Source organism: Triticum urartu, chromosome 6A, assembly GCF_056163025.1.
Source record: "Triticum urartu cultivar PI428250 chromosome 6A, HENAU_Tu73, whole genome shotgun sequence".
Lineage (NCBI taxonomy): Eukaryota > Viridiplantae > Streptophyta > Magnoliopsida > Poales > Poaceae > Triticum > Triticum urartu.
The window spans coordinates 169723274-169741965 of NC_141878.1; the positions used below are offsets into that span (position 1 = coordinate 169723274).

At 42.9% G+C, this 18692-nt stretch overlaps 1 protein-coding gene and 1 long non-coding RNA gene across 12 annotated transcripts; both read left to right on the forward strand.

The window, feature by feature from the left end:
• Nucleotides 1-4551: 4551 nt before the first annotated feature.
• On the forward strand, nt 4552-8917 carry LOC125517422 (uncharacterized). 10 transcript variants are annotated; one of them, XR_015607774.1, is made up of 9 exons: nt 4552-4994; nt 5075-5195; nt 5821-5973; nt 6813-6914; nt 7098-7154; nt 7287-7533; nt 7621-7764; nt 8275-8388; nt 8500-8917. XR_015607774.1 is itself a non-coding variant. In XM_087527270.1 (8 exons), the coding sequence occupies exons 2-8, from the start codon at nt 5079-5081 to the stop codon at nt 8556-8558; spliced, it is 843 nt and encodes a 280-aa protein (XP_087383396.1). In that variant the 5' UTR covers nt 4552-4994; nt 5075-5078; the 3' UTR covers nt 8559-8917. The 10 variants fall into 10 exon arrangements, 9 of the variants coding, with proteins under 9 accessions (XP_087383396.1, XP_087383398.1, XP_087383399.1 ...); XM_087527270.1 differs by lacking the exon at nt 7621-7764 and having other exon boundaries at nt 5075-5189; XM_087527272.1 differs by lacking the exon at nt 7621-7764 and having other exon boundaries at nt 5075-5189; nt 5866-5973.
• Nucleotides 8918-14204: 5287 nt separating this feature from the next.
• Nucleotides 14205-17125, forward strand: LOC125517424 (uncharacterized). Of its 2 annotated transcripts, none has more exons than XR_015607776.1 (2): nt 14205-16738; nt 16812-17125. It is a non-coding gene; the product is annotated as an uncharacterized LOC125517424 (long non-coding RNA). The 2 variants fall into 2 exon arrangements; XR_015607777.1 differs by having other exon boundaries at nt 14205-16663.
• The last annotated feature ends 1567 nt before the right edge of the window (nt 17126-18692 follow it).

Consider the following 18692-nt stretch of genomic DNA (forward strand, 5'->3'; position numbering starts at 1 on the left):
AATTCAGAAAACAGACAAAAAATACTATTTTATTTAATATAAATAACAGAAAGTAAAAAGAGGGTACAGATAGTTGTGTTTTCTAAATTCATCCATCTCATGCTCATCAAAAGGAATCCACTAACAAGGTTGATCAGGTCTTGTTAACAAACTCATTTCGAATAACATGAAACCGAAGAATTTTCGAATAACACTAGGTTACCTCAACGGGGATATGCATGTCCCCAACAATAAGAATATCATATTTCTTCTTGACAGTGGGAAGAGGAAATTCAAAACCTCCAATAGTAATTGTTGAAATTTTTCCAATAGAATTGATACTGTGGACTTGAGGTTGTTTTCTCGGAAAGTGTATCTTATGCTCATTATCATTAACAAGAAAAGTGACATTGCCTTTGGTGCAATCAATAACAGCCCCTGCAGTATTCAAGAAGGGTCTTCCAAGAATAATGGACTTACTATCGTCCTCGGGAATATCAAGAATAACAAAGTCCGTTAAAATAGTAACGTTTGCAACCACAACAAGCACATCCTCACAAATACCGACAGGTATAGCAGTTGATTTATCAGCCATTTGCAAACATATTTCAGTGGGTATCAACTTATTCAAATCAATTCTATGATATAAAGAGAGAGGCATAACACTAACACCGGCTCCAAGATCACATAAATCAGTTTTAACATAGTTTCTTTTAATGGAGCATGGTATAGTTGGTACTCCTGGATCTCCTAGTTTCTTTGGTATTCCACCCTTAAAAGTATAATTAGCAAGCATGGTGGAAATTTCAGCTTCCGGTATCTTTATTTTATTAGTAACAATTTCCTTCACATATTTAGTATAAGGGCTCATTTTAAGCATATCAGTCAAACGCATACGCAAAAAGATAGGTCTAATCGTTTTAGCAAAGCGCTCAAAATCATCATCATCCTTTTTCTTGGATGGTTTAGGAGGAAAAGGCATGCGTTTCTGAACCCATGGTTCTCTTTCTTTACCGTGCTTCATAGCAACAAAGTCTCTTATCATAGCGTTGATTCTTTGATTGTGGGTTATCAAGATCAACAGCAGGTTCAATCTCTACATCATTATCATTGCTAGGTTGAGCATCAACATGAACATCATCATTAACATTATCACTTGGTTCATGTTCATTACCAGATTGTGTTTCAGCATCAGAAATAGAAATATCATTGGGATTCTCAGGTGTGTCAACAACAGGTTCACTAGAAGCATGCAAAGTCCTATCATTTTTCTTTTTCTTCCTTTTAGAAGGACTAGGTGCATCAATATTAATTCTCTGAGAATCTTGCTCAATTCTCTTAGGATGGCCCTCAGGATACGAAGGTTCCTGAGTCATCTTACCAGCTCTAGTCATAACTCTAACAGCATTATCATTCTTCTTATGATTTAATTCATTGAGCAAATCATTCTGAGCTTTAAGTACTTGTTCTACTTGAGTGGTAACCTTAGAAGCATGTTTACTAATAAGTTTAAGTTCACCTTTAACATTAGCCATATAATCACCCAAGTGTTCAAGCATATCAGTATTGTGTTTCAATTGTCTACCAACATAAGCATTGAAGTTTTCTTGTTTAACCATAAAGTCATCAAACTCATCCAAGCATGGGCTAGCAAACTTAGTAAATGGGATTTCACATTTATCGAATCTATAGAGAGAATTTACCTTTACTACCTGTGTCGGGTTATGAAGACCATGTATTTCTTCAACAGGCGGCAAATTAAGACCATGTATTTCTTCAATAGGTGGTAAATTCCTAACATCTTCAGTTTTAATACCTTTTTCTTTCATAGATTTTTTTACCTCTTGCATATCTTCAGGACTGAGAAATAGAATACCCCTTTTTCAGAATTGGCTTAGGAGTTGGTTTAGGAAGTGTCCAATTATTTTCATTAGTCAACATATTATTCAATAACAATTCAGCTTGATCAATAGTTCTTTCCCTGAAAACATAACCAACACAACTATCCAGGTGGTCTCTGGAAGCATCGATTAGTCCATTATAAAAGATATCAAGTATTTCATTTTTCTTGAGAGGATGATCAGGCAAAGCATTAAGTAATCGGAGAAGCCTCCCCAAACTTGTGGCAGACTCTCTTCTTCAATTTGCACAAAATTATATATTTCCCTTAAAGCAGCTTGTTTCTTATGAGCGGGGAAATATTTAGCAGAGAAGTAATAAATCATATCCTGGGGACTATGCACACAACCAGGATCAAGAGAATTAAACCATGTTTTAGCATCACCCTTTAATGAGAACGGAAACAACTTAAGGATAAAGTAATAGTGAGTTTTCTCATCATGTGTAAAGAGGGTGGCTATATCATTTAATTTAGTAAGATGTGCCACAACAGTTTCAGATTCATAGCCATAGAAAGGATCAGATTCAACCAAAGTAATTAACTCAGGATCGACAGAGAAATTATAATCCTTATCACTAATAAAGATAGGTGAAGTAGCAAAAGCAGAGTCATATTTCATTCTAGCATTCAAAGACTTTTCTTTAAGCTTAGCTAACAATTTCTTAAGATCGGATCTATCATTGCAAGCTAAGAAGTCTCTAGCAGTTTCTTCATCCATAACATAACCCTCAGGAACAACAGGCGATTCATATCTAGGGGGAGAATCTTCATCATCACTTTCATCAATATTATCAGTTTCAGTAATTTCATTCTCTCTAGCCCTAGCAAGTTGTTCATCAAGAAATTCACCTAGTGGCACAGCATTATCAAGCATAGAAGTAGTTTCACCATAAGTATCATGCAAAGCAGAAGTGGCATCATCAATAATATGCGACCTATCGGAATTAATAGCATGTGTAGGTGTCGCAAGTTTACTCAAAACAGAAGGTGAATCAAGTGCAGAGCTAGATGACAGTTCCTTACCTCCCCTCATAGTTGAGGGAAAAATCTTGGTTCTTTGATCTTTCAAGTCCTTCATAATGATAAGCAGATATAAATCCCAAGTGACTCAAAGAATAGAGCTATGTTCAACGGCAACATCGCCAAAAAATAGTCTTGATAACCCACAAGTATAGGGGATCACAACAGTTTTCGAGGGTAGAGTATTCAACCCAAATTTATTGACTCGACACAAGGGGAGCCAAAGAATATTCTCAAGTATTAGCAGCTGAGTTGTCAATTCAACCACACTTGGAAACTTAATATCGGCAGCAAGGTATTTAGTAGCAAAGTAATATAATAATAATGGTAACGGTAGCAAAAGTAATATTTTTGGGTTTTGTAGTGATTGTAACAGTAGCAACGGAAAAGTAAATAAGCGAAGAACAATATATGAAAAGCTCGTAGGCATTGGATCGGTGATGGAGAATTATGTCGGATGCGATCGATCATGCAACAGTTATAACATAGGGTGACACAGAACTAGCTCCAATTCATCAATGTAATGTAGGCATGTATTCCTAATATAGTCATACGTGCTTATGGAAAAGAACTTGCATGACATCTTTTGTCCTACCCTCCCGTGATAGCGGGGTCCTATTGAAAACTAAGGGATATTAAGGCCTCCTTTTAATAGATACCGGACCAAAGCATTAGCAATTAGTGAATACATCAACTTCCCAAACTATGGTCATCACCGGTAAGTATCCCGATTATTGTCACTTCGGGGTAAACGGATCATAACACATAATAGGTGACTATAGACATGCAAGATAGGATCAAGAACTCACATATATTCATGAAAACATAATAGGTTCAGATCTAAAATCATGGCACTGGGGCCCTAGTGACAAGCATTAAGCATAGCAAAGTCATAACAACATCAATCTCAGAACATAGTGGATACTAGGGATCAAACCCTAACAGAACTGACTCGATTACATAATAAATCTCATCCAACCCATCACCGTCCAGCAAGCCTACAATGGAATTACTCACGCACGGCGGTGAGCATCATGAAATTGGTAATGGCAGAAGGTTAATGATGATGATGGCGACGAATTCCCCTCTCCGGAGTCTCGAACGGACTCCAGATCAGCCCTCCTGAGAGAGTTTAGGGCTTGGCGGCGGCTCCGTTTCGTAAAATGCGATGAATTCTTCTCTCTTATTTTTTTCTCCCCGAACACGAATATATGGAGTTGGAGTTGAGGTCGGTGGAGCATCAGGGGGCCCAGGAGGCAGGGGCGCGCCCAGTGGGGGTAGGCGCACCCCCCACCCTCATGGACAGGGTGTGAGCCCCTGACATGGATCTTTCTTCCAGTATTTTTTATATATTCCAGAAATAATCTTCGTTGATTTTAGGTCATTCCGAAAACTTTTATTTCTGCACGAAAATAACACCATGGCAATTCTGCTGAAAACAGCGTCAGTCTGGGTTAGTTTCATTCAAATGATGCAAGTTAGAGTCCAAAACAAAGGCAAAAGTGTTTGAAAAAGTAGATACAACGGAGACGTATCACACGCTGCCACTAAAATCGACAGACAGTACCCGCCACCCTAGATTTAGCAACAACGCACTCCTGCTACCTGCGCTACTACTAAGCGAATAGCTATAGTGAGGTGATATACCCCATGCTAGTACTGAGCATGTCCGCCCCACACCACACCGGCACACCGACCCCGATCGACCCCCACCCCACCAAACTCTCTCTCTCTCTCCTCTCATCCATAGCCGCCGCCCCGCTCATCCGCCCGGCGATCCCACCGGCCGGCGCCCTCCACCCCCATCCCCTCCACCTTCCCCCACCTTCTATCCATCTATATGCCCCTAGACTAGATCGAGCAGGCGGGCGCTGTCAGATCGGGATCGGTCATGCCCACGGCGGGGCATCTGGATCCGCGCCGCCGTCGATCCAGGACGTGACGTTCGGCTCCTTCTCCAAATCCACGCCAAGGGTGACGAGGAGTGAGGGGGCTTCCTCCCAGCTCTCTCTCCCGGGATGCCGCCATCCATGCCATCAAGCTCTGACCCCGCCGCCGCCGACATCTTCGACCCATAACGAGCAGCTTAGTCAAGGTATCTCTCTCTCTCGCTCTCTCTCTCTCTCTCTCTCTCTCTCTCTCTCTAATCACATCTGATCTGGGCTTCTCTTGCAGACAGATGTGCGGCAGGGGAGAAAAGGAAGATTGGGATGCCGGCATCATCTCTAGACACCGCCGCGCTTCTGCTACTGCTGCAACCCTAGCTAGCACCGACGACGCCATGGAGCAAGTAAAGGTCCATCCTCTCTCTCTCTCTCTCCTTCTCTTGATACTGCAAAAATCAATAATTATGTGCGCCTGGCAAACAAAAATCAATCTGTATGTGCCCATGTCTTGATCTTCTGTGCAATAATGTGTCACGCCTATGCATAATCAGGCCTGGATGAGATAAAACAGGATGGCAGAGCAATTATTGGTGAAACTGTTGAATTACTTACACATATGATAGAAAAATAATAATTATGAGCTGGTTGTCGTTTTCATTTGGCAGGCCTTGTTTGTTCCCTGCTGCATGCATGCACGCACGCACAACTTTGTTTGCTTTTGCCTCTGTTCAGATCTGTTGTTGCAGGGCTGCTAGCTTTGGTGCCATGAACAAATTAAGCTTCTTACTCCTTGATCTCAGGCCCATCATTGCCTTGCCTGCTTTCTAATGCTTTGTTCTAGGCTCTATATTAGGTTTTTATTTTCTAGGCATATCACCTATTTGACACAGAATTGCATCCATCAATAAAAGATTCGATGATGTTTTTGTGTAGCTCTCGACAAAGCCTAGACATTTTTGTTGCATCCCATTTCATGCTTTTTCGATCGATGATTACGACGTGTGGCTCATTTCAGTTGTGATGTGCGGTTTGTAGGCTTGGTTCCCTGATGATACGGTTTCCTCATGCAAACATGTGCAGTTTTGCCCGTGGATTCTTCATCCCCTCTGTGCATCATCTCTGGACACCACTCTTCCGCTGCTGCAACCCCAGCTAGCACCGATGACGCCATGCATGCAGCAAGTCAAGGTCCATCTTCTCTCTCCTCTTGATATTGGAAAAATCAATATGTATGTGCGCGTGGCAAAAATCAATCTAACCTGATCTTCTGTACAATAACGTGTCTATCAACCAGGACAGATGGGATCAATTCCGAAATAACACATCAAGCCTATGTATAATCAATCACGCCTCGATAAAACACAATGGCAAAACAATTGTTGGTGAAACTGTTGAATTACTTCCACACATGTTAGAAACATAATAATTATGAGCTAGTTCTTGTTTTGATTTGGCAGGCCTTGTTTGTACCCTGATGCACGCACACACACACACACACACACAAGTTAGGTTTTCTTTTGCCTCTCTTCAGATTTGTTGCACGACAACCGGTGTTAGGTTTATTGTTGCCAGGAACAAATTAAGCTTCTTACTCAGTACTCTCAGGCCCGTCGTTGCCTTGCCTGGTTTTTAGAGTTTTATTCTAGCTTTTAGGTTAGGTTTTTATTTGCTAGGCATATCACCTCACTGACAGTGAATTGCATCCATCAATAAAAAGGATAGATGCAAAGCATTTTTTTTTGCATTCCATTCCATGATTTGTCGATCAATTACTATGATGTGTCTCAGTTTTGTTGTGATGTGTGGTTGGTATGCTTGGTTCCCTGATGATGTGGTTTCCTGATGTTTATGTGTCTCCTTGCGATAGATTGTGTAATGCTTTCCTGCTGTTCTGAATCATGATCTCCCAATTCTGCAACTGTGTGTAATCGATTAATATCCCACTCTTATAAGTTTCAATCGATTAATCTGGTACCTCCCTCTAATCACATCTATTCAACCACATCTGGTCTGGTCTTCTCTTGTAGATGCGTGGGGAGAGAGCGCAGAATGGGATCCGGCATCATCTTGGAACGCCGCTCTTCTGCTGCTGCGACCCTACCACCGACGACGCCATGGAGCAAGTCAAGGTCTCCCTCTCCCTCTCTCTCATTTGATCTGACTGTCCCTGCTCACTCATCTACCGGCCAATCCGTACATATTTTCATGCTAGCTAGCTCTTTGGTAGATCTATATGGAACGAGCACTCCATCTCTGGCAGTAAAGAATTAGAGAAGCGGTTGATTTATTTAGTGCTGACTTCTGAAAAACAGGTAGGGGTTTTCTTGTTTAATTTCAACTCGTGTGCATGCGCAACATCACCTGCTCAGGTAATTAACCGGCATTATGCAACACATCAACATCCTCAAAGTATCGTATCTGAACATTTTGTGTCTTTGTACCAACAAATCGGTATAAGATTGTGCAAGTAACTAACGTCTAGGTCCAAACTAATTTTTCAGTTCGTTCTGCTTGCTTGCTATCATCTGAAAGTGTTGTTCTCATCACCAACCCCAGATGGGCGGGGCTGGCAAGGACGTCTTGGACCTACTCCTCTTCTGCGCCGCCGCTCGAGCGGCCTCGGCGGAGGCCCCCGCGCTGCACTAGGTCCCGGAGGGGCTCTCCAAGGCGCCGGCCGCCGCCATGGAGGAGATGGCGCACACAATTTAGTATTCTTAGACCTTGAGCATAACAATTCTGAAGCCACTCGTAATATCTAATTTCAACTCCGAAGTAGATGTTTCTTGTTGGTTTTTGCTCTGTTTATTTTTATCATCCTGAATTTCTGAACTGCAGGGGCTGACTTGGAAGGCAGCTTTTGTTATCACCCTGAATTTCATATTTGATGCCAGGCAGCAGCATCCCTCCCCCCACAATGCTTTAGTTTGCTATTACATGGTTGCCTGTTTGAGCGGCAGTTTTTGTGTGCATTGGTAGACTGTATGACACTGTGTCCTTGTTTTTATCACTTCACTCTAGTTTGTCTTCAACAAGTTCCACTCTGTTTAGAGAAGATGCACTCTCTGTTTAGTTTTTAGCTAACCCAATTTGCAAGTTTGTATAGTCGCTAGGCTCTTCCAACAGTAGATTCATGGACTTTGTTATGTTTGAAAATGTGAAAGATATCAAGGTATTGAAGTGACTACTTAGAAAAATGGATAGATAGAATATTACCAGAAGAATTATGCCTCTAACTCCTTATGTGGTTCGTAGGTGCTGTTTCTTTTTAGAACTTCCAACACAATAGAATTGCTTCTAATCTTTTGCGTTATCTTTTGTCATGGAAGTATCTATGTGTTGCTTCACTGTGTAGTTCAGTTGTGCATTACGTCTTAAATAAGAATCTTGGGAAAATTTGTAGCACATTTGCACTGACATGTACTGCATTGTTTTCCGTGTCATTCTTTTGAAGAATCTGAAGTTTCTGAACCTCTGTTGGTAATGCTGCAGGGTTCGACGCTGACGGACGTCGAGAGGTTCATGGACTTGACGGTTGCGTTGCTGCCGATGTACGGAGAGGCGAAGCTACTGCTCGTCCTCTACCTCTGGCACCCCAGCACACGGGTAAGCAGTCGACCAGACACCCAGAGCCTGAGAGATGATCAACATTCAGATACACTTGATCCGGTATGTGGCCAATTCTGAATCTGGATCTTAATGGTGTTTGGGTTTCAGGGTGCGGGGCACGTGTACGATGGCTTCCTCTGTCCAGTGGTGGTGACAACATCGAGTGATGCCTGTTGGAGCTGAGGGCCAGGGTGTGGGAGGTGACGGCGTCGCAACTCAAGGCGGTGGCTGCCGTTGGCCGGGTGTGGCTTGTCGAGGCTTCCCGGTGTGTTTTGTCGCAGGCGCCGCACAACAACTAACAAGTCTCGGTCTCAGGCATCTAGAAGTAGTAGTAAAATTCCAAATTTGCATGGCAAGAACCACTTACGTAGGTAGCTTCCTACCAAGTTGCCATGGACAACACTGTGTCGCTACAATGAGGAACTCTGTGATAGTAATTATACATGAGTTGTCGCTACAATGAGGAACTCTGTGATAGTAGATACGGCAGTTGTGTGATAGAATGGAATTGGTTGATTTTATTTTATTTTTAATTTCTAAGAAGTTGGTAGTAGCATGGGAAAAACCTGTGCGCTACTAGTATTTAGGATACTAGTAGCGTTGGTATTATAGACACGCTACTACTATTTCATTAGTAGGGTCCGTAATAGCGGTAGCGTGGGCGGCATACATGCTACTACTAACAAAGTTAGTAGTAGCGCGGGTTTAACCCATGCTACTACTAACTTTTAGCTGTAGCGTGATACTAGTAGCGCGGGTTTAACCCATGCTATTACTAACTTTTAGCTGTAGCGCGATACTAGTAGCGCGGGTACCCACGCTACTAGTAGCCATTTTACCCGCGCTGCTAGTAGCCTTTTTCCTATTAGTGTAAGTAAGCTTCTTGTCATTCTGCGAGTTTGCGGGACACATCAAAGTTATTTAGTACGTACTCTCTCCAAAAAAGGGCTGACCATGTCGTGGCTACCATCCCGTGTTCCATCATTGAGTACATGCACTATTCACGTGCCATCAAGGAGAAAAAATATTGCGTATAGGAGTAGGTACCATCGAAGTGCATGACTCACTTACGTACTGCTTATCTGATTATCTCCATTTTCTTGCATGACACGTGCACCTTGATGCTAGATGTCTCGCGTGTTGGCAAAAGCATGAACAAAGCTCATGTAAAAAAAGAGTGAAAGAACATAGATTCCCGACGACCGAGAAGGAGCAAGAAACCTCGCGGTGGAGCGTCTGCAAGGAACCTTGCGCGTTTTCCCCTGTTTTTTGCCGCCTGCCCACCTATAAACAAATAAAAGAACATAAACTCTTTGCTAACCACTAGAGATGATACATCAGGATGCTAAGTTAAAGATATTTTATTAGTTTATACTGATAACCACGCAAGAAGCCATGCATGTACAAGACGCATGCAGCCACGCTTGTACACACGCCAACGCACTAACTGATGTCGATCCAACTTATGCACAAACGCGCACAGCATGGAGCACACAAACGCATGTACACAACACATGCATGCACACACACTCGGCCGCAGAATGCACACACACTCGGCTGCATGGAGGCATGCGTCATTTGTGGTGACATCTGGTTCGTCGTGCTACGGCGAATCTGGCACACAACGGCGCCTATGCATCTCTTGCAGCACCTCTTTCCCGTTGTTGCTCAACGACTAGCCAGAGACGAAGACGACCAAAACCTCGGCCTTAGAGCTAGCACCGATGGAAAAGCACGCACGATGCACGCACGTGTAACACCCACGATGCGGCTATATCTCCCACGTGTCGAGGCATGACTTAGAGGCATAACCGCATGGTGGTTTTTGTCGCATGAGTGATAATCTTCACACAATCCCATGTACTGAATAAGAAAGGGATAAAGAGTTGGCTTACAATCGCCACTTCACATAAATAACAAGTTAAACATACATCATTCAGAGTACAATCAAAGGTCCGACTACGGAACCAAAATAAAAGAAGACAACCCCAAATGCTAGACCCCCAATCGTCCCAACTGGGCACCACTACTGATCAACCGGAAAAGACACAAAACAACGATCAAGATCTTCATCGAGCTCCCACTTGAGCTCGGTTGCATCTCCTGCACTGATATCATCGGCACCTACAACTGTTTGGAAGTATCCGTGAGTCACGAGGACTCAGCAATCTCACACCCGCGAGATCAAGACTATTTAAGTTTCTGGGTAGGGTAAGGTAATGAGGTGGAGCTACAGCAAGTGCTAAGCAAATATGGTGGCTAATATATGCAAATAAGAGCGAGAAGAGAAGCAACACAACGGTCGAGAAGCTAGAATTGATCCTAAAACTACTTACGTTCAAGGATAACACAAGACCGTGTTCACTTCCCGGACTCCGACGGAAAGAGACCATCATGGCTACACACGCAGTTGATGCATTTTAATTAAGTCAAGTGTCAAGTTCTCTACAACCGAATATTAACAAATTCCCATCTGCCACATAACCGTGGGCACGACTCTCAAAAGTTTAAACCTAGGCAGGGGTGTCCCAACTTAGCCCATCACAAGCTTTTATGGTCAACGAAGGATATTCTTTCTCCCGAGAAGACCCGATCAGTCTCGAATTCCCGGTTACAAGACATCTATTTATATTTAAAAAGTACTTGACGGGTTAACCAGAAAAAAGATAATTAGTCTACAAAATACCATAATAATTAGAAACATCTGACCTTTAGTTAAGTGGGCCTAATTCCATTGATCAATCTAGAACCGTTAGATCTTCATAACCGGGTGGACCCATATACCCTACGCACCAAATCAGAAACAATCTCTCAATTCTGTTAAAATATGGCCCATATGTGCATGTGAGTTGGCATATACACGTACATAAATATTTTTATTACATGGGTCGATCTCTACAAATGCCAAGAAAAAAAGGAGGACCTAGGTTGATGGATAGATGCAATCTCTCCAAGAAAAAGTTACATTCACATTACAAAGATCGATGCAATTTCTCAGGTTCCACATGATTTCACAGACGCAAAAATAAGAGGAAAAGATCCCTCGCCCAGGTTTTCGACTCCTTTTTCCGCACGCCGCCACCATGCCCTGTGGAGGGAGATTGCATGGGGATGGATTTTTCCCTAGGACTCCGACGGCCGCCTCAAGTGGTGGTACGCCGCAGTTGAGCAGCAGACAGATGCGTACGACGCCATGGCAGCAGCAACAACTGAGAGTAAGACGTCGGGGCCACGCTACAGCAGCGGGTGCAGATGGAGGCAGACGAGGCACTGGCGTCCATGGAGATTGGAGAGCGCATGCTTATTCCCACATGATTTCAGTATGATACGTCGATCATCAGTGTAGATGGCGGCAGCCTATGCCCCAAACGTGTTAAGACACCAATGATATACAAAGAGGAAATTATAGTTGTAAATAAAAAGACTTGAGATGTACGTATAAACTTTGGCAAGGATGGCCATGCGAAGGTGAAGGTTATGCTGTCTAATATGCGCATGCATGCCCCTGGTAAGTCCCTTGTCATGGATTTTATCTCTCACGTCAATTCAACTAAACATCACCCCTCGATTGCATATCTTGATGATTAAGTTTTGAATTACTAATGTTTACACATGTAGGACGGTGCTGAGTTTAACACGACATCAATGCTCTACAGCTAGAAAGGGATGAACTGAAAATGTCGAGAAAGCACATTGCATGTTGCTAACTACTTTGGTTTCTTGAGACACTATGTAACCCATACGTTTTCAGCTAGCAACATGACCTCATCTAGGAATTTTAATGGTTGTGATTTAACAATGTCGAATTACTTTATGCCCACTATTCACAGTCATGTTAACACTAAACACAAAAGGAAGCTTGCTCAAGACTATTTGGTAGTACGCCAATCTAATCAATCTTCTATTTCCTAAGCAAGTTAGCAGGGTATCCAACAAGTGGCACTTCAGCATAGTCTTCCTGCATCGGCCACCAGCCGCCAAATCTCCTGTTGACTATCCTTGATCATAACCAGCTCCCTCAAGAGATCAGACCACCTCCGGTAAGTACCATCTCACAGAATTATAGCCTGCTCCTCTATTATAGTTTTTGTGTTGTGGGACGGCTTCTATAGCTCTAAAGTCCATTAAGAAGCAAAGGGCACTGGAGTATGCTATCCATTTAGAATTTGTAGAACAGATAATGGTTCGCATAATATTTTGACTCGGTACCTCAATAATGATGTCTAAATGAAGTGCCTCATTAATCAGGTAGATATGGCTTCAGCCGACTGCTACTAAAAAATACTCAATATTTGTGTCTTCGTGAGATGATTGGAACTTGAGATCCTCTTTAACATTAAAGATTTCGGCACAAAGTTGATTTCCTTTACTTTTGTCAAAAAACGACTATTTAGAAGGTAAAAGTAAAAAAATAACAGATCATCCTAAACTTGAGAAGTAATATGTAATCAGTGGTTGACCCACCATTTGGACAAGCAAGGCCGGCCCAGGTTTGAAGCGGCAGAGTAAGGTACTCTTCTCAGTCCAAAGACCAGCAGGCGCATCGCCATTGATCTTTGTAGTCGTGAGTCGGCGCATCGCCGTTGATCTTTGTAGTCGTCCGTCGCCTGCCACTTTGTGTAATAATATTATAATATGGTCCTCTTTAACTTTATATTTGCATTCCCTATTGTGTAGGAATAAAGAATGAAAACAAAAGGTCGTCCACACTGCAAGGAATTTGAGAAACCTGCCAAGGTGGTTCAAACAAATCAAATATGCAATCTAACAAGGTGATCTGTTACTAATTGCAAATCTTTTATATCTTACACCACAAGAATGTTACAACTAAAAAGGTAACACTTCCAATTAGGCACAAGAGGTTCCTAATTGATTTTATTTTGAATTGTTATCTTATTGATGCAAATCCAGACAATCAAAAAAATGGCAAGATTGAAAAGGAGAATGATATTATAGACAAGAAAATAGTGAGTCTTTGATCATACATGGGGATGTCCCACACTACGCAACTACATCAAAGGACAACCTTTGATCCAAGTGAGGTAAGAAAATCTTCACAAAGCTCTACTCGCATGTGTATTATCATCCATTTGGTTCTAAACTTTACCACTAATGATGCACGACTGGTAGTAGTATACATGAAGCAACATTATGTACCCCATACAACATAAATTTACTGGAAAATATCGAGCACATACATATGTAGAGATGCGCAGATGATCTCTTTATAAAAAAGATACCTTTTTAAATACATAAATGAAGGTGATGGCCAATCCACGGTGCTAATACGAAACAATGAGATCAAGAGATGTTGGAGAATATTTCAATTTGAAATGCACTCCAGATATCCCTGGATTGAAAGAGTGACTTTCCACCTGGAAAATGAGCAACAAGTCATTTTAGCAGATTCTATAGATTAAACAAAGATAGTAAGGAAAGCAGGGAGAATCACTAAATTTACATAATGGATGCAGACACACAAGATGTGTGAGGAAGCCAGAGAATTAACATATGCGAAGTTCCCATCAAAATAGGTATGGAAGAAAAAAGACACGAAGTGAAGCAAAAGGAAGAAATGAAGATTAGTTGAAAGGATACATTATGTCAAAGGACTTCAAAGGAATTTTTCCTTTGCAAATCATATCCTATAGAATTCCTACAAAAATTCTACAAACCAAAGGAGGCCTAAACCAGCTATTGCTTCAGGTTATCCGTCATTAGTCTTTTTGCAAAAACGTCCCTCTATTTCTGAGAAATTAATCCGCCGTCCTACTTAAAGTGATGGAGAACGTTTCGTTTTTTTGCAAAAAAAACCTGCCACCACCGGCCAGCTCCACCACTTATCCATTCCCGGAACGGGTCGAGGCGTCGCAGCTGGCGTCGGCGAATCCATTCCCGGCGGCGGCGGCTTCCGACGAGGAGGCAAGTGAGCTCGGGAAGCTCCGGAAGGGGCTTCTCACCGACGAGGCGTGGCCCAAGCGGCGGCGCGCGGGCGCTAGGAGGCGGGGTCGAGGAGGCGCAGGAGGATGCAGGCCGGTGGCGCTCCGGCGGGGGCTTGGCGAGGGCTACAGCGGTCACGAGGGATTGGCGGCGGCCGGTGTGCTTGCTTGGGAGGATGGAGGCCGCCTTGCAGGGGCTCGGGCGCGGCAGCACGACGTCTGGCCGTTGCCAATGGCGCCGGGGCCGAGCCGGTGGTTTGAAGGGCGACGAGGAGGAGGTGTTGTCCTAGAGACAGCAACGGCAGCTTCAGCTTGACGATGCAGGCGTCAACAGCTTGCTTCAGGAGCTGCAGGCCATGAGCGGCGCCGTGCTCGCGCACGAGACCCGTGCCTGATTTGGATCGGATTGCAGGCCGTGTCCTTGTCGAACACAGTTCAATGGAGTGCCCAACCTGGATTGTTGTTTTCTGCTATAAGAAGCAAGGGTAGTAAGCCAGAATCTCCATGAGTTCAATTTTTGATTTGGGCGAAACATCCAATATATTCGCCGAGTTCGTTGGAGGAAGAAACGTCGAGTTCGCCGGAGCTACAAGAACAGACGTCGAGCACTCCAATGTCGCCAGCAGCGCCTCCACCAGAGGTATGTTTGACCCCTGTTTGATTTATTTTCCTATCCCCTGTCGCGCTGGCGAGCCCGTGCGCGTCCCTGCTACTGCCGCTGCTCGCTGGCGAGCCCGTGCGCGGCGACTGCTGCTGCTCTCGCGCTCATGCGTGTCCCTGCTGCTGCCGCTGCTCGTTCGTGCCTTTTCCTTCCGTTAGTTTCCTGTCTAGCTAGCCGAAATCACTCTGAAGTTGTGAACCAAACACGTGTGTTCTGAATCTTCTGAACTGAATGCTTGAAAGATCGGTTTGTCCTTGTTAAAAGATTTGCTTGCTTGTCACTGTTTGATTTGGTTATTCCTCAGTTATAGTGCTTGATGGATTTGATAATCTGTGATAGCCTTACTCATATAGTACTAATGAAATCCAATCGCATACTGAAATTTGCTTGGTTATTCTTCTGTTATAGTGGTACTAATGAAATCCAATTTCTTACTCATCTATTAGCTTTGCAGTGGAATACACATGAATAGATATCTCAACATATATTTGAAGTGTAACCAGCCTTTCGCAGTTGGATGTATTCTGAACATATGAGTTTATCTCCTGAACCCATGGTTACTTACTGAACATAAAGTAGCAAAACTAAAAGTATATATACTGTACTGTACTTTCAGTAATATAGATGCCAATATCATTACCATTTTCAGTTAGGGGTAGTAGGGATTCACTTTGGTATAAATCTGATTGATAGTTACTTCTCTGCTCTGTAATTTAGCTAGAGTCAGCTTCAGAGTTGTTGACTGGATTTTTTGGGCACAACCATCAAGCAACCTGAGTAAAGCATGCCTAAGCCAATGATTTTGTTCTTTTAGCTAGAGCCAGGTTCAGAGTTGTTCACTCTGGATTTTTTGAGCACAACCATCAAGCAAGCTAGCACGTATTGTTTAACTCAAGCAAAGGGCAGCTAAGCTATGAATGCTTCAATTCTTTGTTCTGAACAAATGTAGCTACTATTTGTATTTGATCTGAGCAAAAGGTGCAACCAATTGAAGTTATTTTGAAGAACCTACACCTGAGTATATATGTTCTGATTTTATAGCCTGCAGAGTGTGTAAAGTTTGAACATTTTGTGAATCGCTTTGTTCCGGTTTCCCTTGGTGTATAGTCTATATTGTATCAGGTTATTTACTATGTGCGGATTTGTTTGTGCCATTGCCAATCATGTACTTCTTTCTGTGCTTGGAAGCATAGTCTCATCATATCCCCTAGATCTGTATAAGTATATTTAGCTCACATACACTTGGCATTTGTTCTTCAAAAGGCTATGTCCTCGATACTGGGCTCCTGGTAATAGTTTATTACATGTTATTTCTTTTTTTTGGTGAGTCTTTTCTTGAGATTTAGGATTATGGAGTTAACGGGTGTTACTTTTGACCTGCTCATACAGCTGCGTTAAACTTTTTGCTCTTCGAAAGCAACTATGTAAGTCTGACGCTAACATAATGTTTACTTCTAAAATACTTCAGTATAACTTAGAGTCAGGAACATAAATAGAATTTCATAGAAATCTGTCTAGCTCCTATAGACGAAAGACTTCCTGCAAGTGAGCTCTTGAATAACCCTTACTTCCAGGAAGATGAGGTCTATTCCAGCGCCTCGAGTTTCAGTCTCTCTGGTCTCTAGTGTGACTGAAGATGGGTGGCATTCTGCAAGTTTCGTGCTTTGGAAGGGTGAATTCTTACTGAAAAACCATATGCATCTTACCGACCATATTAATTTATTGCTAAGGTTTCCTCATACCAGTGGTAAATATAGCACTGAAGAAACTTTTAAATCAAACTTCACTTCAGTCTATAATGACACTACGAATTATTTCAGGCTGTTTAAAGAATGTTGAGTTGTCAAGCGAGGTGCTGCAGTGGCTGGCGTTGTCGGGCATGGGATGACGTCTCTAGGCTCCTGCCTGAGGCAAGCCTCTCCGGCCTCCTCGGATGCCCTCTAGGAACTGGCACTGCGTATGATGGCCTCCTCACCTAGCACCTAGGTTGACCTAGCCACCGCCATCAAAGCGGGGAGTTGACAACATATGTATGATTGTTGGACATGTCAGTCCTGCCATTGGCATGTTCAAAACTATGAATTGAGTGACTACAAATATGCTTTCATCAATGAAATGAGAGGATGTTCTGTTACATCTTGTTGTGCTAGGGCTTGAATTATTTTCGGTCGTATCATCTTGGCCCTATAATAAAAAAGCAAGTGTGGGAGGGCGCGACCAATTGCTACCAGTATCAAGGTGCACTTGATGTGTAGTTATCAGTCAATGAGAACCATAGAAAAATGGAGGCACCGACTCTAGGAGTATATATCCGCTCCCAAAAAAAATGTGTATATATTGAATGGTTCAATATAGGTTAGTGAGTTTGAGGCAGCAAAAAGCTTTAGAGTTAAAATCAATAGGAAATGATATTTGTTTCTTAAGTTCGATAAATGTAAAAAAGAAAATGAATTAGTTAGTTAGTAATAAGAGAGAAAAGGAGACAATGACTTGATTGTCTATTTATCCTTGCTCCATATTCGAATTTTCTGCCAGCGGCTGTCGTCAACCTTCCCTTGCATGCCATCTACTTCCAATTCAATTTTGCGAGAGGTGCATGCCCGGCCATCGACATTGATGCATCCTCTCACTCAACATCGTGTCTCCGCAGGACGGAGCTGACAGATCGGTGAACCGCATAATGGTCAACAAAGAGGCAAAAAGTAGATGATTTTGACGCATTACACATGGGTCTCCTACTAGATGAGACAGGGGCGAAGCCCACCATCATTATAAATTTTCATAATTACAAGTCGGTGGAGGGAGGGGTTCATGAAAGCCGCATGCTAGAGTGTGATGACCAATCCCCGGTTCGGCGGTTGGCACCCATCAACAATGCATAGCAGATCAGACTTTGATTGACCCTCCATGACCCAGTTCCTTGATCCCGCTCACGGTAGTGTAGCACTGCGACGACTGCCAATGACACCCTACTCAGGGTGCTACTTCCCTTGACGGCCTCCCTATTGTCACTTTAGCGGAATGCGTGGGACCAAATGTAGGGAATAGCTTGCGGAGAGCGGTCCTCATGTCCAGCTCGACAAGATTAGTTTTAAATGTTTTAAACATTCCATTGTGATTGCACGTTGATGACATGTGTGTCATGCAATGGCTGGGATTGACGAAGTCCAAACATGTTGTGATTAGGGGACACTGTGGTAATCGCCGGCAGTGAGGGACTAAGATAAGTGGTGACACGTGTCGGCGAGGGACTAAGATAAGTGGTGACACGGGTGGGACACCGTGTTGAAATAGAGGACGTTGAATTGTGGAGGTCTCGAGCCGTATTTATCGGGCCCGTTGCAACGCACGGGCATATTTACTAGTACTACTAAACTCAAGAAAGAATGCACATGTTTCTAAGACATGAGAACAGTAAATGGAGTTGTCCACACATCATACAGATCTGCTTGCGAAGCACTAGGATTTCTCAATGACAACAGAGTGGCTTCAGTGGGCGATTGGCAACCACCTAAGACAACTATTCACAATAATATTATGCCACTACCAAGTCAGAAGACCAACGTTTTTTTAATCTTTGGCCATCCTTTCTTCTATGAGGTGATGCTCACATCACTACAAAAAAATACACTTCTATGATGATACGTGTTTATCACAGTAGGCCACGTTTTCTGTCATACATGTACATCCATAACAATTTT